We start from the raw sequence: 21,217 nt of genomic DNA, 5'->3' as shown, positions 1-21,217 counted from the left end.
CTTAAGCTGTGACCCCTTGTCCTGGACTTCCCCAACATCGGGAGCAATCTTCCTGCATCTAGCCTGTCCAACCCCTTAAGAATTTTGTAAGTTTCTATAAGACCCCCTCTCAATCTCCTAAATTCTAGAGAGTATAAACCAAGTCTATCCAGTCTTTCTTCATAAGACAGTCCTGACATCCCAGGAATCAGTCTGGTGAACCTTCTCTGCACTCCCTCTATGGCAATAATGTCCTTCCTCAGATTCACCCACTTAACCAGTCCTACACCCTTATCTGCAACAGCGGCCACATACGTAACACAGCATCCACTCACTCAGCGCTTCACCTACATCTAGCCCAACAACCACTCATGCAGCCAACTCTGCAACCATGCATCCAGCCTGGGGCACCCGTCTATCCAGCTCTGCTCTAGCATGGCTTGAAGTCCTGTTCATGGATTTGTTGAGTTAATCAGGGTTTGGGACGGCACAATGGCGCAACGATAGAATTGCTTGCTGCCTTGCAGTGCCAGAGACCCAGGTTTGATCCTAACTATCTGTCTGTCCAGAGTTTGCACATTCTCCCTGTGACCGTGTAGGTTTTCTCCAGTTGCTCCAGTTTCCTCCTGCACTCCATTGACGTGCAGGTTTGTAGGTTTAATTGGCTTCAGTAAATTGTAAAATTGTCGCCCGTGTGCGTGGGTTCGTGTACAGGTTGTTTGTTGGTCGGCGGAGACTTGATGGGCTGCAGGGCCTGTATCTGTGCTGTATCTAAAGTAGCTTTCTGGGGCCAAATGTTCTGGGAACAATAGATAATCTCAGATTTAGTGATAATCATTGAATTATCCCAGTTAACCAAGACTCTTAGCACAGTGACTGTAATATGATAGCATTTGCTAATAGGTTTTGAGAGAAAGGGGAGTGATCAGGAGCATGGTTTTGCATCTGGTTAAACCTGACTTGAAGAATGTGAAAACTGAGCCCAATGGAATGGGCCGATGGTTAATGGAGAAAGCTGATTTGATGTGGCAGTGTTCCCGAGGTTTAGTTTAGTTTGAGAGATAGAGTGGAAACCGGCACATCGGCCCACCGGGTCCGCACCAACCAGCGATCCCCGCACATTAACACTATCCTACACACACTATAGACAATTTTACATTTACACCAAGTCAATTAACCTACAAACCTGTACATCTTTGGAGTGTGGGAGGAAACCAAAGATCCTGGAGAAAACCCACGCGCTCACGGGGAGAACGTACAAACTCCATATAGACAGCACCCGTAGTCAGGATTAAACCTGGATCAGAGCCTGGCTCTACTGTGGAATGTTATTAGGAATATAATTTAACCTAACCTTATTTATACCTAATCCAATTTGAAGCATAAATGTTGCATTCAAGTCTAAGTTAAAAGACCGCTGCAGTATGCACCAGATTGCACAATTTCAAGCTGAAAAATGCAAAAGCTCCCTGCCCCCCTCCCCCCCCCCCACACTCGACAGGTCAGGAACCATCTGTGGAAGGAGGAACAGGTTCACAGCCAACACTCTTCAAACGTTCATATTGTCTTTGCTTCATAGGATCCTTCAACCTCTGCCCTTAGTATAGACTTTAGCCAATCTCAAAATGTCCCAACCATGATACGCTAAACTTCTGTCATATTTTCATTCATTTTGACTGATTGGACAAGGTTGATGATCATTAAGGTTGGCAATTGATAAGGTTGTGCCAAGTACGTGCAAAAATGGCATGATCACCTTCAATGGATTAATATAATAATTATTCTAAATTATGTTAAGTTATTATAATAAGCAGTCAATGCTTAAAATGTTTTTTCAACAAAGCAGTTCATTGTGCAATTTTATTATTTTTAATGTTGGTGACCCATTATTTTTCCAACTAGGGTAGCACAGGGCCATAGAGCCATTACCTCAACACCAGAGACCAGGGTTCAATCCTGGCATCGTGAGATGACACAAAATGCTGGAGAAACTCAGCGGATCAGATAATGTCTGTGGAGAAAAGGGTCTGAAGAAGGGTCTCGACCCGAAACATCACCTATTCCTTTTCTCCATTGATGTTGTCTGGCCCGCTGAGTTACTTCAGCTTTTTGTGTCTATCTTCAAGCCTGGCGTCATGTTCTGTCTATATGGAGTTTGCATGTTCTCTCTGGGACCACATGGGTTTCCCCTGTGCCCTCTGGTTTCCTCCCACCTCTCAGAGATATGTAGGTTATTAAATTATGTAAATTGGCCCTGTGTGTCATTGAGCAACGGAGCTTGGGGGCAGCTGATAAAATTGTGAAGGAGATTAAAATATGGGATGTGTTGGATGAATGTAAAGGTGTGGTTGATTTTCAGTGGGCTGAGGGGCCTGTTCCCATACTGTATCTGTCTGTGATTCTGTAATTACATAACTCTATAACTGATGGTTGTGCACAAGTATGAGTATTGGGTTTTTTTTTAGTAGTGTTCTTGTCTTGTACACAACCCCTGAAGTCATCCAACATTGTTCGATGTCCCTTTTATAATTAATTGACAGAATGTGTTTATTGCTGACAGGGACAGTACTTAATGCCCATAACTTGTTGCCCCAGATAGCTGATGTTGAGCAGCTTGTTGCTGTCAGTGTGGTGAAAGTCCTCACACAGCATGAAGACCAGGATTTTCACACGGCCACGAAGATGGGTCTCAACCCGAAACATCACCCATTCCTTCTCTCCAGAAATGCTGCCTGTCCCGCTGAGTTACTCCAGCATTTTGTGTCTATCTTCGGTTTAAACCAGCATCTGCAGTTCCTTATCCACACAAGGAAATGTTGATGTGTTTCCAGTACCAGCAGCGAATCTGAGACAGTAATCTCCCCTTTCCTTCCTTGTAGCACAGCTGGTAAAGCTGCTGCCTTACAGCGCCAGACACCCGGGTTCGATCCTGACCTCGGGTGCGGTCTGTGTGGAGTTTGCGCGTTCACCTTGTTACCATGCGGGTTTCCTCCAACATCCTGCAGACATGGAGGTTTGTAGGTAAATTGGCCACTGTTTAAATAAAAATTATCTTAGTATGTAGGGGGTGGATGAGAAAGTGGGATAACATAGAACTTGTGCGAAAGGGTGATTAATAGTATGGACTCAGTGGGCTAAAGGGCCCGTTTCTATGCTGTACCTCTAAACTAACTTGTAGCCTGGAAAGTATAGATACAGTTCTTTTGTAGAATATGTGGCTATCATGTTGGGACAGAAAAATTCCACAACACCATATATATTTAGCCTCCTGTTTATCTGTTTTGATATCAGTGTGTTTCCTTCTCATCCAGCCTTGACCAGTGCACAGATTGTGTGGCATTCTCAGTAAACTCTGCCATATCACATCCTGCCCCTGTTTAGATAAATGATTATCCAAATCTTTTCATTGTTGATCAAAGAAATTATGTCAAATATATCATATCCTTGCAGCAATGGTTGGCATGGATGAAGGTGTTAATGTGACAGTTAAAAGGATAAAAGGATGTACCTTCAGAAAGGAGATGAGGAATTTCATTAGTCGGTGGGTGGTGAATCTGTGGAATTCATTGCCACAGACGGCTGTGGAGGCCATGTCATTGGTTGTTTTTAAAGAGGAGATTGACAGGATTTTAATTAGTAAGAGTGTCAAAGATTATGGGGAGAAGCCAGAGGAATGGGGTTGAGAGGGAAAGATAGATCAGCCATGATTGAAAGGCGGAATGACCTGAACGGAGGCAGGGAAAATGGAGGGGCAGTTTGGAGAAGAGTACTGAACCAATTTGGGAAGAATCTTCTTCAGACTGAGAGTTAGGGAGAGGGAAAATAGAGGTATGAAATGTGACAGAATTGTGACAGTACTTATATATGCTTATTTATGTGTGTGTGTGTGTGTGTGTGTGTGCTGAAGCAAAGCAAGAATTTCATTGACCTATCTGGGACACATGACAATAAACTCTCTTGAACTCTTCAAGAATAATACAGCCAGCACCATCTTTGTTCTGTGCATTTTCATACCTCTAGTTCCCCTCTCCCTTGACTCTGTCTGAAGAAGGGTCTCGGCTCAAAAGGTCACCTACAATGCCCTCCATAATGTTTGGGACAAAGACCCATCATTTATTTATTTGCCTCTGTACTCCACAATTTGAGATTTGTAAGAGAAAAAAATCACATGTGGTTTAAGAACACATTGTCTGATTTTATTAAAGGCTATTTTAATACATTTTGGTTTCACCATGTAGAAATTACAGCAGTGTTTATACATAGTCCCCCATTTCAGGGCACCATCATGTTTGAGACATAACAATGTCATATTTTTTTGCATATCCTTTGCATGCAATGACTGCTTGAAGCCTGCGATTTATGGAAATCACCAGTTGCTGGGTGTCTTCTCTGATGGCTGTATGGTTGATTGATATAATTTAATTGCCACACAACCAAGGTCGGTGGTATTTGGGTTGCCAGCAGCGGTACAATAATAAAGAACACAACCACAATAAAAATTTTACACAAACATCCACCACATCAAGCTCCCCTCCAGGGGAGACGGTAAGTCCATAGCACGCCCGCGGTAGAAGACGGCCGCGGGCCGGCGGTGGAAGCTTCTTCTTCCCCCCGGGTCCTCCACGAGGGATCCCGGGCTGTAGACGCCGCACCAGCTGGAGTTCTGCAGACCGCGGCTTCTGGCTGCCGGCTGCCGCGGGCCAGCGTAACGGAGCGCTCCCCTCCAGCGAGGTCTTACCCGCTCCACAACGAGAGTCCACGCTGTGCCCGCCGCTGAAGCTCCGGACGCGTCTCCGGGAAAGTCCGCGCCGATCCTTGCTGTTAGGCCACGGGAGAGGCGACCTGAAAAAATCGCCTCTCCATGGAAGAGGCGGCCGAAACGGTTTCCCCCTTACCCCCCCACACCACCCCCCGCACATAACACACAAAGAAACATTAAAAACAGACTTTTAAACATACTAAAAAAATAGAAAAAGTTGGAATAAAACCGGACACGCTGCCGACAGGCGCTGCCAGTGCAGCGCCCCCTTTAGGAGATTGTGACCACAAATTTCACTGTACCAATTGGTACATGTGACAATAAATGTCTATTGTCTTGTTTTGATGCTCTGCCAGGCCGCTATTGCAGCTATCTTTAATTTATGCTTGTTTTGGGGGCCGGTCCCCTTCCGTTTTCCCTTCAGCATATAAAAGGCATGCTCAATTGGGTTCAGATTGTGTGATTGACTTGGCCACTCAAGAATTGACCATTTTTTAGCTTTGTAAAACTCCTTGTGTTGCATTCGCAATACGCAATTAGTCTAACATCGGTAGTGGGGAAACTGCTAGAGTCAGTTATTAAAGATGGGATAGCAGCACATTTGGAAAGTGGTGAAATCATTGGACAAAGTCAGCATGGATTTACAAAAGGTAAATCATGTCTGACGAATCATATAGAAAATTTTCGAGGATGTAACTAGTAGCGTGGATAGGGGAGAACCAGTGGATGTGGTGTATCTGGACTTCCAGAAGGCTTTCGACAAGGTCCCACATAAGAGATTAGTATACAAACTTAAAGCACACGGCATTGGGGGTTCAGTATTGATGTGGATAGAGAACTGGCTGGCAAACAGGAAGCAAAGAGTAGGAGTAAACGGGTCCATTTCACAATGGCAGGCAGTGACTAGTGGGGTACCGCAAGGCTCAGTGCTGGGACCCCAGCTATTTACAATATATATTAATGATCTGGATGAGGGAATTGAAGGCAATATCTCCAAGTTTGCGGATGACACGAAGCTGGGGGGCAGTGTTAGCTGTGAGGAGGATGCTAGGAGACTGCAAGGTGACTTGGATAGGCTGGGTGAGTGGGCAAATGTTTGGCAGATGCAGTATAATGTGGATAAATGTGAGGTTATCCATTTTGGTGGCAAAAACAGGAAAGCAGAATATTATCTAAATGGTGGCCGACTAGGAAAAGGGGAGGTGCAGCGAGACCTGGGTGTCATGGTACACCAGTCATTGAAAATAGGCATGCAGGTGCAGCAGGCAGTGAAGAAAGCGAATGGTATGTTAGCTTTCATAGCAAAAGGATTTGAGTATAGGAGCAGGGAGGTTCTACTGCAGTTGTACAGGGTCTTGGTGAGACCACACCTGGAGTATTGCGTACAGTTTTGGTCTCCAAATCTGAGGAAGGACATTATTGCCATAGAGGGAGTGCAGAGAAGGTTCACCAGACTGATTCCTGGGATGTCAGGACTGTCTTATGAAGAAAGACTGGATAGACTTGGTTTATACTCTCTAGAATTTAGGAGATTGAGAGGGGATCTTATAGAAACTTACAAAATTCTTAAGGGGTTGGACAGGCTAGATGCAGGAAGATTGTTCCCGATGTTGGGGAAGTCCAGGACAAGGGGTCACAGCTTAAGGATAAGGGGGAAATCCTTTAAAACCGAGATGAGAAGAACTTTTTTCACACAGAGAGTGGTGAATCTCTGGAACTCTCTGCCACAGAGGGTAGTCGAGGCCAGTTCATTGGCTATATTTAAGAGGGAGTTAGATGTGGCCCTTGTGGCTAAGGGGATCAGAGGGTATGGAGAGAAGGCAGGTACGGGATACTGAGTTGGATGATCAGCCATGATCATATTGAATGGCGGTGCAGGCTCGAAGGGCCGAATGGCCTACTCCTGCACCTAATTTCTATGTTTCTATGTTTTACTTTCAAGAGAGAGCTAGATAGGGCTCTTAGAGATAGCGGGAGTCAGGGGAAATGGGGAGAAGGCGGGAACGGGGTACTGATTGGGGATGATCAGCTGTGATCACATTGAATGGCGGTGCTGGCTCGAAGGGCTGAATGGCCTACTCCTGCACCTATTGTCTGGAATCATTGTCTTGCTGTGGAATGAACTACCGGCCAATGCGTTTTGCAGCATTTGTTTGAACCTGAGCAGATAGGATGTGTCTACACACTTCAGAATTCATTATGCTACTACCATCAGTGGTTGTATCCTCCATGAATATAAGTGAGTCAGTACCTTCAGCAGCCATACATGCCCAGGCCTTAACACCCTCACCACTGTGTTTCACAGATGAGGTGGTTTGCTTTGGATCTTGGGCAGTTCCTTCTCTCCTCCATACTTTGCTCTTGCCAACATTGTGATATGTTAATCTTTGTCCCATCTGTCCACAAGACCTTTTTCCAGAACTGTGGTTGCTCTTTTAAGTAAGTCTTGGCAAACTGTAACACGGCCATCCTATTTTTGTGGCTAACCAGTGGTTTGCATCTTGCAGTGTAGCCTCTGTATTTCTGTTCATGAAGTCTTCTGCATACAGTGGTCATTGACAAATCCACACCTGACTCCTGAAGAGTGTTTCTGATCTGTTGGACAGGTGTTTGGGTTTTTTTCTTTATTATAGAGAGAATTCTTCTGTTATCAGCCATGGAGGTCTTCCTTGACCTGCCAGTCCCTTTGCGATTACTAAGCTCGCCAGTGCTCTCTTTCTTCTTAATGATGTTTCAAACAGTTGATTTTGGTAAGCCTAAAGTTTGGCTGATGTCTCTAACAGTTTTATTCTTGTTTCTCAGTCTCATAATGACTTCTTTGACTTTCATTGGCACAACTTTGGTCCTCATGTTGATAAACAGCAATAAATGTTTCCAAAGGTGATGGAAAGACTAGAGGAAAGACTAGATGCTGAGAGCTCTCTTATACCTGCATTAAGGAGGCAATTAAACACACCTGAGCAATTACAAACATCTGTGAAGCCATGTGTCCCAAACATTATGGTGCCTTGAAATGGGGGGGATGGGGGGGGGGGGGGGGGGAACTATGTATAAACACAGTTGTAATTTCTACACGGTGAAATCAAAATGTATAAAAAGATCATAAAATCTGACAATGTGCACTTTAACCACATGTGATTTTTAAAAATTACAAATCTCAAATTGTGGAGTACAGAGGCAAATAAATAAATGATTAGTCTTTATCCCAAACATTATGGAGGGCAATGTATTCCTTTTAGCCAGAGATGTTGCCTAAACAGGAATTACTCCAGCACTTGGAGTCTGCCTCACTGTTTTGTTATCCAATCATTGTCTACAGTGTAGACTCTACACCCTTCACACGGTCCGCCCTGTTTCAACGAATGCAATCAACCAGGCGTGTACCTCAACAAATTCGCCACCGCGAACACGCATATGTTACATCGGGTGATGCTCGCCCACCTTTTACATTGTCCCCTCTTCCCCCTGTCAGTCCTTTCACAAAAAGGACTAGGAAATGTGTTACGCTCTATCAAGAATGGAATTGCAACAGTCACTTAACCTCCCTTCACCAAGGCGCTTACACACAGCTGACTAAGCTGCACACACAGAGGGAATAACCATGGAGGTGCCGATGCAGGAGTACAAGGAGTCCGCCAATCGTAAGACGCAAGGTATCGTACACCTAAAGCCCGGCTGCACAGGTTTTGTGTTCAAGTCGGGGACTGACACCAAATGCTGGAGTAAACTCAGCGGGACAGGCGGCATCTCTGGAGAGAAGGGATGGGTGACGTTTCGGGTCGAGACCCTTCTTCAGATTGAGAGTCAGGGGAGAGGGAAACGAGGGATATATTGACGGCGATGCGTCCAAATGTTTTTGTGTCCCAGCGTGCAGGGGAATTGTATACTCCGCAGGCAACAGGTGAAACTGGAAAAGCGCTGTGCCGGGACAAACGCGGCTTCCTGGAATAAACGACGGAGCTTGTTTGTATCAGGGGAAACTCCGGCGTCAGTGGAAAGAGGAAGAAAAATATAATCGACTTTTATAATGCACTGAGCAACTAAGGGGGGGCAATTAAACTGTCCACAGTCCAGTCTGCAGCGATGTGCCGCATAGACACACAAAGCTGGAGTAACTAACTCGGCATCTCTGGAGAGAAGGAATAGGTAATGCTTTAGAAACATAGAAAATAGGTGCAGGGGTACACATATTAGACTTCGGAAATTGTGAATAGCCTAGATCTGTGGCCAATGCCTTGTCTTTACTTTCAACGGGATGGAATGAAAGGGTTTTTTTTCCAGACAAAGGTACAAAGTTAACCTTCACTAAACCTCAGGTAGACAAAAAATGCTGGAGAAACTCAGCGGGTGAGGCAGCATCTATGGGGCCTCACCCGCGAAGGAATAGGTGCTGCCGCTGAGTTTCTCCAGCATTTTCGTCTACCTTCGATTTTTCCAGCATCTGCAGTTCTTTCTTAAACACTTAATTAAACCTCTATCACTGATCCACGTTGCTCCGTTCTTTCAGTAAGCAGCCCCCTCCAAATGCAGTTGGAGATTTTCCATGGGATTTCATTTTCTGAGGGAAATGAAATTATTTACCCAATTGACGGATTAGTAACCGATTGTCCAACTCAAGGGGGGAGGATAGTGGATCGCAGTTTGCCTGAAGGTGTGCGCTACAATTAAACAGAGGTAGATATAATCCTCGCGGTTCCTCAAACATTTTACTGTCTTACCGTCTAGACTTTTTGCTCTGTGTTTTGTACATGAGGGTGGACAGTCCAGTATGTCCTTGCATCTGTAGCTCGGATACAGTTCAAGAAGGGTCTTGTGATTGTGTAGGAAGGAACTGCGGATGCTGGTTTACCCGGAAGATAGACACAAAATGCTGGAGTAACGCGGCGGGGCAAATCTTATCATTTTCCCACCTTACCTGCTCTTTGTACCCTTCCATATCCCTCGTTTCCCTCTCCCCTGACTCTCAGTCTGAAGGGTCTCGACCCGAAACGTCCCCCATTCCTTCACTCCAGAGATGCTGCCTGTCCCGCTGAGTTACTCCAGATTTTTTGTGTCTATCTAAAGGTTTTGTGATTGTTTTTTGCTGGAGGCTGCCAGCTTTGAATAAGTGTTCCTCTCACCAACGAGAGTTCTGCAGCACCGTCTCTCGCCCTCACGCCCTCGCCGATTCCCCCCTGCTCTCGGTCTGAAGAAGGATCTGGACTTGAAACATCACATATTCCTTCACTCCGGGTGCTGCCTGGCCCGCTGAGTTACTCCATCTTCTTTGTGTCTATCTTAAGTAGTGTTTTCATTGCTCTTCCCTGAGATGGCATTGTGGAGTAGTGGGTTTGAGTGGATGGAGCCTGTGGGCTGAGAGTTTTCCAACAGCTCTTTTGAGTTGGGTATCTCTGGATGGTGAAGGAATCGTGATAAATTCTCAAGAAGGGCAGCTGTGCGACTTTGAGTGAAGGCCTATGGAAGTGATGCTATTCCCACACTCCCGCTTTCCTTGTCCTTCTGGGTGGTGATGTGGGGTAAGGGGAATGTGGGGGGTTGCATGTATATGAGCTGCTGACTGGGATGCCTTGGTGAGTTGCCTCGGTGCATTATCATGTAGATACAGGTCCACCACTGATTAGCCGGGAAGTGGTGTTAGGTAAATTGAATGGATTAAAGGCCGATAAATCCCCAGGGCCAGATAAACTGCATCCCAGAATACTTAAGGAAGTAGCTCCAGAAATAGTGGATGCATTAGTGATAATTTTTCAAAACTCTTTAGATTCTGGAGTAGTTCCTGAGGGTTGGAGGGTAGCTAATGTAACACCACTTTTTAAAAAGGGAGGGAGAGAGAAAACGGGGAATTACAGACCAGTTAGTCTAACGTCGGTAGTGGGGAAACTGCTAGAATCAGTTATTAAAGGTGGGATAGCAGCACATTTGGAAAGTGGTGAAATCATTGGACAAAGTCAGCATGGATTTATGAAGGGTAAATCATGTCTGACGAATCTTATAGAATTTTTCAAGGATGTAACTAGTAGAGTGGATAAGGGAGAATCAGTGGATGTGTTATGTCTGCACTTTCAGAAGGCTTTCGACAAGGTCCCACATAAGAGATTAGTATACAAACTTAAAGCACACGGTATTGGGGGTTCAGTATTGATGTGGATAGAGAACTGGTTGGCAGACAGGAAGCAAAGAGTAGGAGTAAACGGGTCCTTTTCACAATGGCAGGCAGTGACTAGTGGGGTACCGCAAGGCTCAGTTCTGGGACCCCAGCTATTTACGATATATATTAATGATTTGGACGAGGGAATTGAATGCAACATCTCCAAGTTTGCGGATGACACGAAGCTGGGGGGCAGTGTTAGCTGTGAGGAGGATGCTAGGAGGCTGCAAGGTGACTTGGATAGGCTGGGGGAGTGGGCAAATGCATGGCAGATGCAGTATAATGTGGATAAATGTGAGGTTATCCACTTTGGTGGCAAAAACAGGAAAGTAGATTATTATTTGAATGGTGGCCGATTAGGAAAGGGGGAGATGCAACGAGACCTGGGTGTCATGGTACACCAGTCATTAAAAGTAGGCATGCAGGTGCAGCAGGCAGTGAAGAAGGCGAATGGTATGTTAGCATTCATAGCAAAAGGATTTGAGTATAGGAGCAGGGAGGTTCTACTGCAGTTGTACAGGGTCTTGGTGAGACCACACCTGGAGTATTGCGTACAGTTTTGGTCTCCTAATCTGAGGAAAGACATTCTTGCCATAGAGGGAGTACAGAGAAGGTTCACCAGACTGATTCCTGGGATGTCAGGACTTTCATATGAAGAAAGACTGGATAGACTTGGTTTGTACTCGCTAGAATTTAGAAGATTGAGGGGGATCTTATAGAAACTTACAAAATTCTTAAGGGGTTGGACAGGCTAGATGCAGGAAGATTGTTCCCGATGTTAGGGAAGTCCAGAACAAGGGGTCACAGTTTAAGGATAAGGGGGAAATCTTTTAGGACCGAGATGAGGAAAACGTTTTTCACACAGAGAGTGGTGAATCTCTGGAATTCTCTGCCGCAGAAGGTAGTTGAGGCCAGTTCATTGGCTATATTTAAGAGGGAGTTAGATGTGGCCCTTGTGGGTAAGGGGATCAGGGGGTATGGAGAGAAGGCAGGTACAGGATACTGAGTTGGTTGATCAGCCATGATCATATTGAATGGCGGTGCAGGCTCGAAGGGCCGAATGGCCTACTCCTGCACTTATTTTCTATGTTTCTATGTTTCCGGCAACTGGTGATCCAGCACCTCCTTTAATCCGGACAAAATTATGGGAGTGCACTTGAAATCCCCCCGCAACCTGTGCCCCCCCCCCCCCCCAAATTGCCCCCCCTGCGGCCGGGTCTCTGGAATGCCATAGCCGACTTCTGAGGCCCACTTTGCGGGCCGGTATCTCGGCTCCTTTGTGGCCTAGGTGGACCGTTCCGTCACCGCTGGACTCCTCTCGGAGGCCGTGACCTCTGTTGGTCTGGCAAAACGAATAACCCAGGCTGGTTCTGGAACCAAGGATGCCGGAAAATCAGTGGTCGACTTGTAGTCCCCAATGCAGTTATATGGTGCAATTGGGGAGAATGTTTAGATGGTCGTACAGCGCAGAAACGGGCCCTTCAGCCCACTGAATCTGCACCAGCCATTAAACTACCAATTTACATCAATCCAACATTAATCCCACTTTATTTTCCACACATTCCTGGCCAATTCTACCACTTCCCCCCCCCCCCCCCCTCCCAGATTCTACCACTTCCCACACACTAGGGACAATTTAGAGCTATCAATGAACCTACCAACCAAGGCATCTTTAGGATGTGGAAGGAAACTGGAGTACCTGGACGAAATGCACATGGTCACAGGGGGAACTATTTGATCAGTTGTAGTGGATACGAGCGCAAGTTGCTGTTTCCCAACATTAACACCTCTCTATGGAAAAAGAGAGATTTTCATAAATGCATGCCTGCTCAAAGTGCTGGATAGCCAGTGAGATACTCGGCAGGGTTAAAAAATGTGGTGCTGGAGGACTCGGTGGGCCAGGCAGCATCTGTGGAGGGAATGGACAGACAACGTTTTGGATCTTCTTGAATGAATGGATGAAGTGTTTAAGAAGGAACTGCAGATGCTGGAAAACTGAAGGTAGACAAAAGTGCTGGAGAAACTCACCGGGTGCCCCAGCATCTATGGAGCGAAGGAAATAGGCAACGTTTCGGCCCGAAACGTTGCCTATTTCATTCACTCCATAGATGCTGCTGTACCCGCTGAGTTACTCCAGCACTTTTGTCTACCACCGAATGAATGGATGAATATGTTTTTTGGCCAAGTATTCACATACAAGGAATTTGCCTTGATGCTCTGCCCACAAGTGACAAAATGACATACAATGACAGTTGGGAATGACACATAAAACATTAATAATAAAACATTATTGATTAAACAAGCGATTAAACATTCTTCAGACTAATGGGATAGTTCAGAGAGATGCACATGGAAACAGGCCCTTCGGCCCACCTCGTCCACAGGCACCTGGTCTGGTTTGAACCCTGGTCACTGGAGCTGTGGGGTGGCGTCTCCATTATTGTGCCACATTGCTGTCCCCGTTTACAGTGTATTACATTTGTTCATGCTGTCCTGTTTCCAACTCTTAGTGTGCCAAGCTTACAATTGGTCTCCTATTCCTCTCTCCGGAGAACCCTGCAACCGCCTTCACCCACAGCCCCTCTCCCATGCGTAACAATGAACCAGATCCACTCTTGCTTTTCCATTTTTACACGTGGAATGGGCATGCTGCCTGCCTGAGCATCTGTTCCTTGGCCCAGGCAGTCACAGGTGAGCAAGCACCTACAATAAACTCTGAGTGCAGTTAATCAGCTGCTTGACCGGGTTCTGTGTGACCTGCCCTCCAACTAGTTTGATCAATTATACTGGATATGAATGAATGCATGTTGTTCTTTCACAAGATTAGCACTTCTATTTGAAAATATATTTTTATAAATGCTGGGCCCCTTCATTCTAAAAGTGCTGCGTCGCTGGTGAGTTATTGTAGGGTAAAAAACATAGTGGCGGAGGAACTCCGCAGGTCAGGCAGCAAGTGTCGGAGGAATGGGCAGATAATGTTTCAGGTTGGGACCTTTCTTTAGAGTGTGATAATTTAGAGAGAGACAGAGACAGCGTGGAAACGAGCCCTTTGGCTCACCGAGTCCACGCCTGCCACCGATCACCAGTTAACGTTAGTTCTGTGTCACCCCCACTTTTGCATCCACTCCCTACATGCTGGGGCCATTCACTGGGCTGATTAACCTACAGACCTGCACGTCTTCAGGATGTGGGAGGAAACCCATACAGTCACAGGGCGAATGTACAAACACCGCACACTCACAGCTGCCGAGGCTCAGGATCAAACCTGGCTCTGGCACTGTGAGGCAGCAGTTCTACCAGCTGCGCCACTGTGCTGCTTTTAAACTGTGGGGTTTTCTTCTTTGTGGGAAATTATGGTGAGCCTTTTCTGAACCTATTTGTTGATGTCAGAGGAAAAATGTAACCCACATCTAGTGGTTTCTCTCTGTAATTTTCGAAGATGTTGGGGAGGGGATCTGGAGATTGGACAATAAAGGAGGGGAGGGGTTCACAACATCAGAGAGGGGAGGAGTGAGTGATTGGAGATGGGTATTGGATGATTAGAGAGGGGGAAGGGATCGTGAGAGGATTCAGTGAATGGAGTGTGAAAGGGGTCAGGTGATTGCAGAGGGAGGGGACTGCGTGATTGGGGAGGTGATGGAATCCATGGATGCAATTATACTTCATTATCACATGTACTTAGGTACGGTGAAATACTTTGTCTTGCATCTAGGGTTGCCAACTTTCACACTTCCAGATAAGGGACAAAAGGTCAAAATACGGGACAAATTCCCGACCGCAATCCATTGACTGACTCGGCCGTGGCTGGGTGAATGATGAGTTGGCCCGGGTGCTGGACAGCACACAAAGGTCACCTCTGCCACCACCCCTGGCAATGTGTTCCAGGCCCTCACTTCTCTCTGTAATTTAAAAAAAAACTTGCCTCACTCATCTCTATTAAATATTTCTCCCCACTCCCGTTATAGCTATGCCTTCTAGTGTTGGACATTTCCACCCTGGGAAAAGGGTCTGAATGTCTACCCTATCTACGCATCTTATAATTTTATATACTTCGATCAAGTCTCCCCTCAGCCTCTGACATTCCGGAGTAATCTATCCAAACCCTGCAACTGAAACGGTCTAATCCAGGCAGCATTCTGGTAAATCATTGGTAGATCAGTCTGAAGAAGGGTTTTGGCCCAAAACGTTGCCTATTTCCTTCGCTCCATAGATGCTGCTGCACCCCCTGAGTTTCTCCAGCACTTTTGTCTACCTTCGATTTTCCAGCATCTGCAGTTCCTTCTTAGGCATTCTGGCTGTCCAGAGTAGCATTATCACCTTCTCTGCACCCTCTCCAAAGCACCCACATTCTTCCTATAATGGGGTGATCAGAACTGCACACAATATTCCAAAAGCGGCCTAACCAAAGTCCGATAAAGCTGCATCGTGACTTCCTGACCCTTGTATTCAATGCTCCTAGCAATGAAGGCAAGCCAACACCTTCCAAAGCACCCTACATACTTGTGCTGCCACCTTCAGTGAGCAATGAACTTGGACTCCATGATCCCTCTGCACGTCAATGCTGTTAAGGTTCTTGCTATCAACTGTATGCACTCTCCTTGCACTCAACCACCTAAAGTGCATGACTTCACACTTGCTCGGGTTAAACTCCATCTGCCATTTCTCTGCCCATTTCTGCAGCAGGTCTATATCCCGCTGTATCTTCTGACATAATTCCTCACAGTCTGCAACTCCTCCAATTTTGGTGTCGTCAGCTAACCTGCTCATCAATGCATCTACATTCTGTCTAGATCATTTATATATAATCTCAAACAGCAGCACAGATATACGTGGAACTCCACTGGTCACAGATGGACAGCCAGAATATTTACCTTCCACTTCATCCCAAGACATTCTATGAATAAGCCGATGCTGAATCCATACAAACACAAAAGGCTGGAGTAACTCAGCGGGTAGAGCAGCATCTCTGGAGAAAATAAATAGGTGACGTTTTGGGTTGGAACCCAAACCCAGAAAAAGGGTTCCGAATGAAAAACGTCGCCTATTCCTTTACTCCAGCGATGCTGCCTGACCTGCTGAGTTACTCCTGCCTTTTGTGTCTATCTTCCAACCAGCATCTGCAGTTCCTTTCTACACATTTTGCCTGAATCCATACCACCAAATCATTGTGAATCTCGTACATCTTGATCATTTGGATCAGCTTACCGAAAGGAACCCTATCAAAAGCCTTGCTAAAATCCATGTCTACAACTTCGACTGCCCTACCTTCATCAATCATCTACTGCTGGAAAAGCTGATTCATCCCGTATCCCACCCTACTGATATTCTGACAAGCATGACCCAGACACGATGGCCTGTTAGTAATTGGAGTTTTTGCTCAGAAAGTTTAATTTGCTGGGGAGATTAGCGACGGTGTGGTAATTTGGCTGGTCCATGTACCATGCGGGATTAGTCGGGCCACCTGCTGTAGATGCATTATTTGCAATGACATGGTGTTTACCGGTTGTTGAAATGTGCCTCACTAAGCCAATTTTGTTAGTCCTGTTACAAATCGTAATTAGGGGTGTTAATTTGTAAACTCGGCTTCAGTGGAGTGGCTAGATCAGCCAGTGTGACTTTGCATTGTACGTACAAGTGTTGACCGCATGAGCTGCCAGAGGAGGTAGCTGAGGCAAGTTCAATAATATTGAAAAGACACATGGACAGGTACATGGAAAGGATTTGGGGAGATATGGACCAAATGCAGACAAATGAAACTTGTTTGGATGGGGCATCTTGGTCGGCATGGATGAGTTGGGCAGAAGGGCCTGCTTCTGTGCCACAATCACTTCTGTGACTGCATGACCATTTGGCTTGGAAAGAGTGAACGTGGAGAGGATGTTTCCACTAGTGAGAAAGTCTAGGACCAGAGGCCATAGCCTTAGAATAAAAGGACAGAGAGTGGTGAATCGTTGGAATTTATTGCCACAGAAGGTTGTGGAGGCCAAGTCATCCATAGGTATTTTTAAGGTGGAGATTGATAGATTTTTGAGTAGTTGAGGTGTTAGGCGTTACGGGGGGGGAAGGCAGGAGAATGGGGTTGAGAAGAGAAGAGCGATCATCCATGATTTTACAACACAATACAATACATTAATACTTTTTTGCAACATACGATTGAATGGCAGAGTATACTTGGTGGGCCGAATGGCCTAATTCTGTTCCTGCAACTAATGAATTTATTAAAGGACCCACATTAACTCGGAACGGCTTGGTGGTGTGTAAGCTGTGAATAGCAACACACAGATGGGCAGAGACCAACACCTTCAGTCGGTGATGAGTGGGGCAGAGGGACACAGCATGTTGCTACTGCTGTATTTCATTCAGTAGTAGGCTTGTCCCTGCGTCAGACATCTACGCCAGGGTCTTCCCACAGCACATATTCAGGTGCATTATGAAACAATGGGAGCAGTTTGGATGAAAGGTCGTCGACCTGAAACATTAACTGTTTCTCTCTCCGCCGAGGCTGCCTGACCTGTTGAATATTTCTGGCACTTTCTGTAATTGTTTTCCATATTTCCAGCGTCTACACAGAGCGATTTTGCAATTTGTCTGCAAATAAAAGTCTGCTAAATTCAACAGTTGCGCCTTGACTGAAGTCATAAGCTCTGCCTCTGCTCCTCTTAAGGGAGTGCAAGCAAGAATTCCTCTACGATAGCAATATAGTGATAGTTGTCTGGGAAGAGGGAAATGGAGATATAATTGTGAAGATCTTCAACAAAGGGGATGTCCCACTACCATGCTGCCCATCCCAGGGAAGGCAGGAGTGTCGGGTAGCATCTGTGGAGGGAATGGACAGGTTGGGATCTTTCATCAGACTCATGTGCCGATCTGAAAGCCTCACTATCTTATCTCCTTCCATCACCACCCCTGCAAGTGCCTACCAGGCACCCACCACTCTGTGTGTTGATATATTTTTTTTAATTGCCCTGCACATCTTTTTTTTTAACTTTCCCTCTCTGACCTTAAATCTATGCCGTCTAGCATTTGACATTTCCATTCTGGGAAGAACTACCGGTTTCCCCAGCAAACTGAACATTCGTGCTCCAAAGACCAGCTACCAAATCTGTAGCAGGGTGACCAAAACTCAACCCAATACTCCAAAGGCAGCCTCAGGAAGGCATGTGTGAGAATCCAATTTATTTCTCTGCAGAGGTGAACTGTAGTTCCCTTTGTTACCAGTGATTGGAGATGAAAAAGAAAACATAGAAAAATTTCCCAATTTGCAACACAACATCTACCCGAATCACCCCAAAATATTTTCCAGCTGATAAAAGGCATTCATTTTTGTGATATTGGAAGCGCAACAGTCAAGTTGCAACAGCAGAATTCCCCAAAGAATAATGAGATCATTAGCCAGATAACCCAAGTTTAAATATGTTACAAATGAGGAGAGTGCAGATGCAGAAAATCTGAAATAAAAGCAGACAATTCTGTAAATCAGCCGGTCAGGCAACATCTGTGGAGAAAGAAGCAGAGAATAGGTCTCTTATACAATAGTTGATGATGAATCTCTTGAGTGCCATCTGAATAAAGGTTTGATTATGTGATGTGGAACTGAGATCCCGGGTTTGAGTTGCAGTAGTGTAATTTTCGCTGTGAAAGTTTCACCCTTCAAGGTCGGCTGCAGGAGGCGTCTCTGGGACACAAGATGGCCGTGCGAGAAGAGGGGCGTTGGTTCTTGGGATGATCTGGTTGGAGGTGAATGAGGGAGGCCCTGCCGGAGCCTGGGGCTTACCTGGATCGGGAACTGCTCCAGTAGACTGAGCGAGTGGGCGGACTGGACTTTGGAAATGGTGTCAAAACATGGTAGCGGCTGCGTGTGTAAATATGCAAAAAGAATTTCACTGTGCAGCGTGCAGCTCTGCCACAAGTTCCCATCGTACGTGGAAGCTCCACTTGATAATAACTTTGGCGCAAAAAGCCATGAACCAAGTCGATATCTGGGATCACGGTGTTGCAAGCAACATAACAAAAGCAAACCATATCTTTATTCACCATAGATAGGCACAAAATGCTGGAGTAACTCAGCGGGACAGGCAGCATCTCTGGAGAGAAGGAATAGGTGATATTTCGGGTTGAGACCCTTCTTCAGATAGTCTGAAGAAGAGTCTCGACCCGAAAAGTCACCCATTCCTTCCCTCCAGAGATGCTGTTTGTCCCGCTGAGTAACTCCAGCATTCTGTGTCTATCTTGGGTTTAAACCAGCCTCTGCAGTTCTTTCCCCCTCTTTATTCACTATAAAGATTTGTATCAATGAACATTACATTTTAAATTCATGTAGCAACTTACTTCCTTTTCCTGAGATTGTTCTAATGAATTTTCCAATATATTCTTATTCAAATTGGTAACAAAAAGCACCAAAAACTGCGCTCCAAATATTAGGTAATTACAGGGCCGCCAACCCTCTCGCATTGAGCGTGAGAATCACGAATTTCATGAAATTCTCACGCTCTCTCGCTGATCACAAATTTCTCACACTCAATTTTAAAAATAAATATATAAAGTATCGAACAATTTAATTCGCCCGAGGCTTCCAGATCTCCTCCACACTCACCAATGAGAATAGTTTTCTGTTGGTGGGTTTCCTGTAAAGAACGAGCAGAGACTCTTAAGCACACTATTTAAAATGGCAAACTGCAGTACATTTGACATTCATGGAACCAAAATCTGCAGGTGCTGGAAATTCAAAATAAAGCATAAATTGTTTTAGAGGTGAGTAAAAACCATGAGGGGAATATATAAGGTGAATGCATAGTCTTTTTCCCGGGATATGTGATTTAAGAACTGGAGGGCATAGGTTTAAAGTAGGGCTGTCAAACTACCGGCCCGTGGGATGATTCGGGGGGAAAAAAAGTAGTTTAGTTTCTCCCCTGCAGATAGTGTGATAGGTGAGGCACGGCGGTGGTCCTAGTACCGATCCCCCACCCCCTCCGAGGCACCACTCACACCTCCCACCCTCACCTCCGGCGGCTCTGTGTCCGTCGGCCGCTCTGTCCACACTGCATGGAGTTTTTACCCTAGCCTGGAGCCAGGAGCAGACCGGGTGAGAGGGGGCGTCAGTGCCGCCTCCGGAGCCGCGGGGATGAATTTCGGGCTAAGGCTCCGCTCCGATGCCCGACCCACGGGTCACTGACCCTCACCTCCCCCTGACCCCAGCTGGACACAGAGCACCTGGACCGGCCCGCGTTCCCGAGGAGGGGGGGGAGAGAAATGCTCCCCAGGCATCGCCAAGTCTTCGCTCACTCCAGATGTTGTCGCCGCTTCACTGACACACTCTCACACACACACACACTGGCACACACAAGGTTTAAAGGGATATGGGCCAGATGTTGGGGCATCTTGATCTGCATGGACAAGTGCGGATAATTGGGACTAGTTTAGATGGGGCATCTTGATCTGCATGGACAAGTTGGGATGAAGGGCCTGTTTCCATGCTGTAAGACTATGACACATTGTAGAAAGGGTGCAATTGCTCTGGAGAGGATCCAGGGACGATTTATGAAGATGTTGGCAGGGCTGGATATTTTTTTTTCACTTTGAAGAAAGATTCGATAACTGGGATTGGATTCTCAACGGAGGTGATGAAAAGACTTAGTTGAGGTGAATAATACTATGAGAATAGGAAGATGGGTTTCGGCCCGAAATGTTGTCTATTTCCTTCGTTCCATAGATGCTGCCGCACCCGCTGAGTTTCTCCAGCAATTTTGTCTACCTTATGAGAATAGGACCTGTTTCGCTTAACAAAGAGTGTAGGAAGGAACTGCAGATGCTGGTTTAAACTTAAGATAGACATTAAAAACTGGAATAACTCAGCAGGACAGGCTGCATCTCTGGAGAGAAAGATTGGGTGATGTTTCAGGTCGAGACCTTCAGACTGAAGAGGTTGAAAACCAGCCATAAAACACAATGTCTGGACAGGTGTTTGGGTCTCCTCCATTGCCAGAGTGAGCAACAGCGGAAATTGGAGGAAACAATGTCTGGACACGTGTGTTATCCAACGAAGGGCAGAAATCAGAATCATGTGTTCATCTTTATTGACGTGACACCATAATAAATATATTACAGAAAAAATAATTTAATGGGGTGGCACGTTGGTGCAGCAGTAGAATTGCTGCCTTACAGCATCACAGACCCAGATTTGATCCTGACTACGGGTACTGTCTGTACAGAATTTGTTCATTCTCCCTATGACCGCATGGGTTTTCTCTGGATATTCCGGTTTCCCCCACATCCGAAAGAAGTGCAGGCTTGTAGGATGGAACTGGTGTATGGTAGATTGCTGGTCGGTGTGG

General features: G+C 45.9%; 1 protein-coding gene across 2 annotated transcripts in view; it reads left to right on the top strand.

Moving 5' to 3' along the window:
• svopl (SVOP like) overlaps positions 1-21,217 on the top strand; it is a 106,582-nt gene that overhangs the window by 25,333 nt on the left and 60,032 nt on the right. The window contains exon 2 of one of the 2 annotated variants that reach the window (XM_033037728.1): positions 8,294-8,391. The exons of the other annotated variant lie outside the window; for it this stretch is intronic. Within the exon in view, the coding sequence (XP_032893619.1) occupies positions 8,340-8,391 (52 nt within the window). The 5' untranslated portion in view covers positions 8,294-8,339. The remainder of the gene's footprint in view (positions 1-8,293; positions 8,392-21,217) is intronic. 2 annotated transcript variants of the gene reach the window in all.

This window comes from Amblyraja radiata, chromosome 19 (genome assembly GCF_010909765.2).
Source record: "Amblyraja radiata isolate CabotCenter1 chromosome 19, sAmbRad1.1.pri, whole genome shotgun sequence".
In the NCBI taxonomy this organism is placed as follows: Eukaryota; Metazoa; Chordata; class Chondrichthyes; order Rajiformes; family Rajidae; genus Amblyraja; species Amblyraja radiata.
Note: the sequence above shows the minus strand (reverse complement) of the source record. Positions and strands in the feature narration are given on the sequence as shown.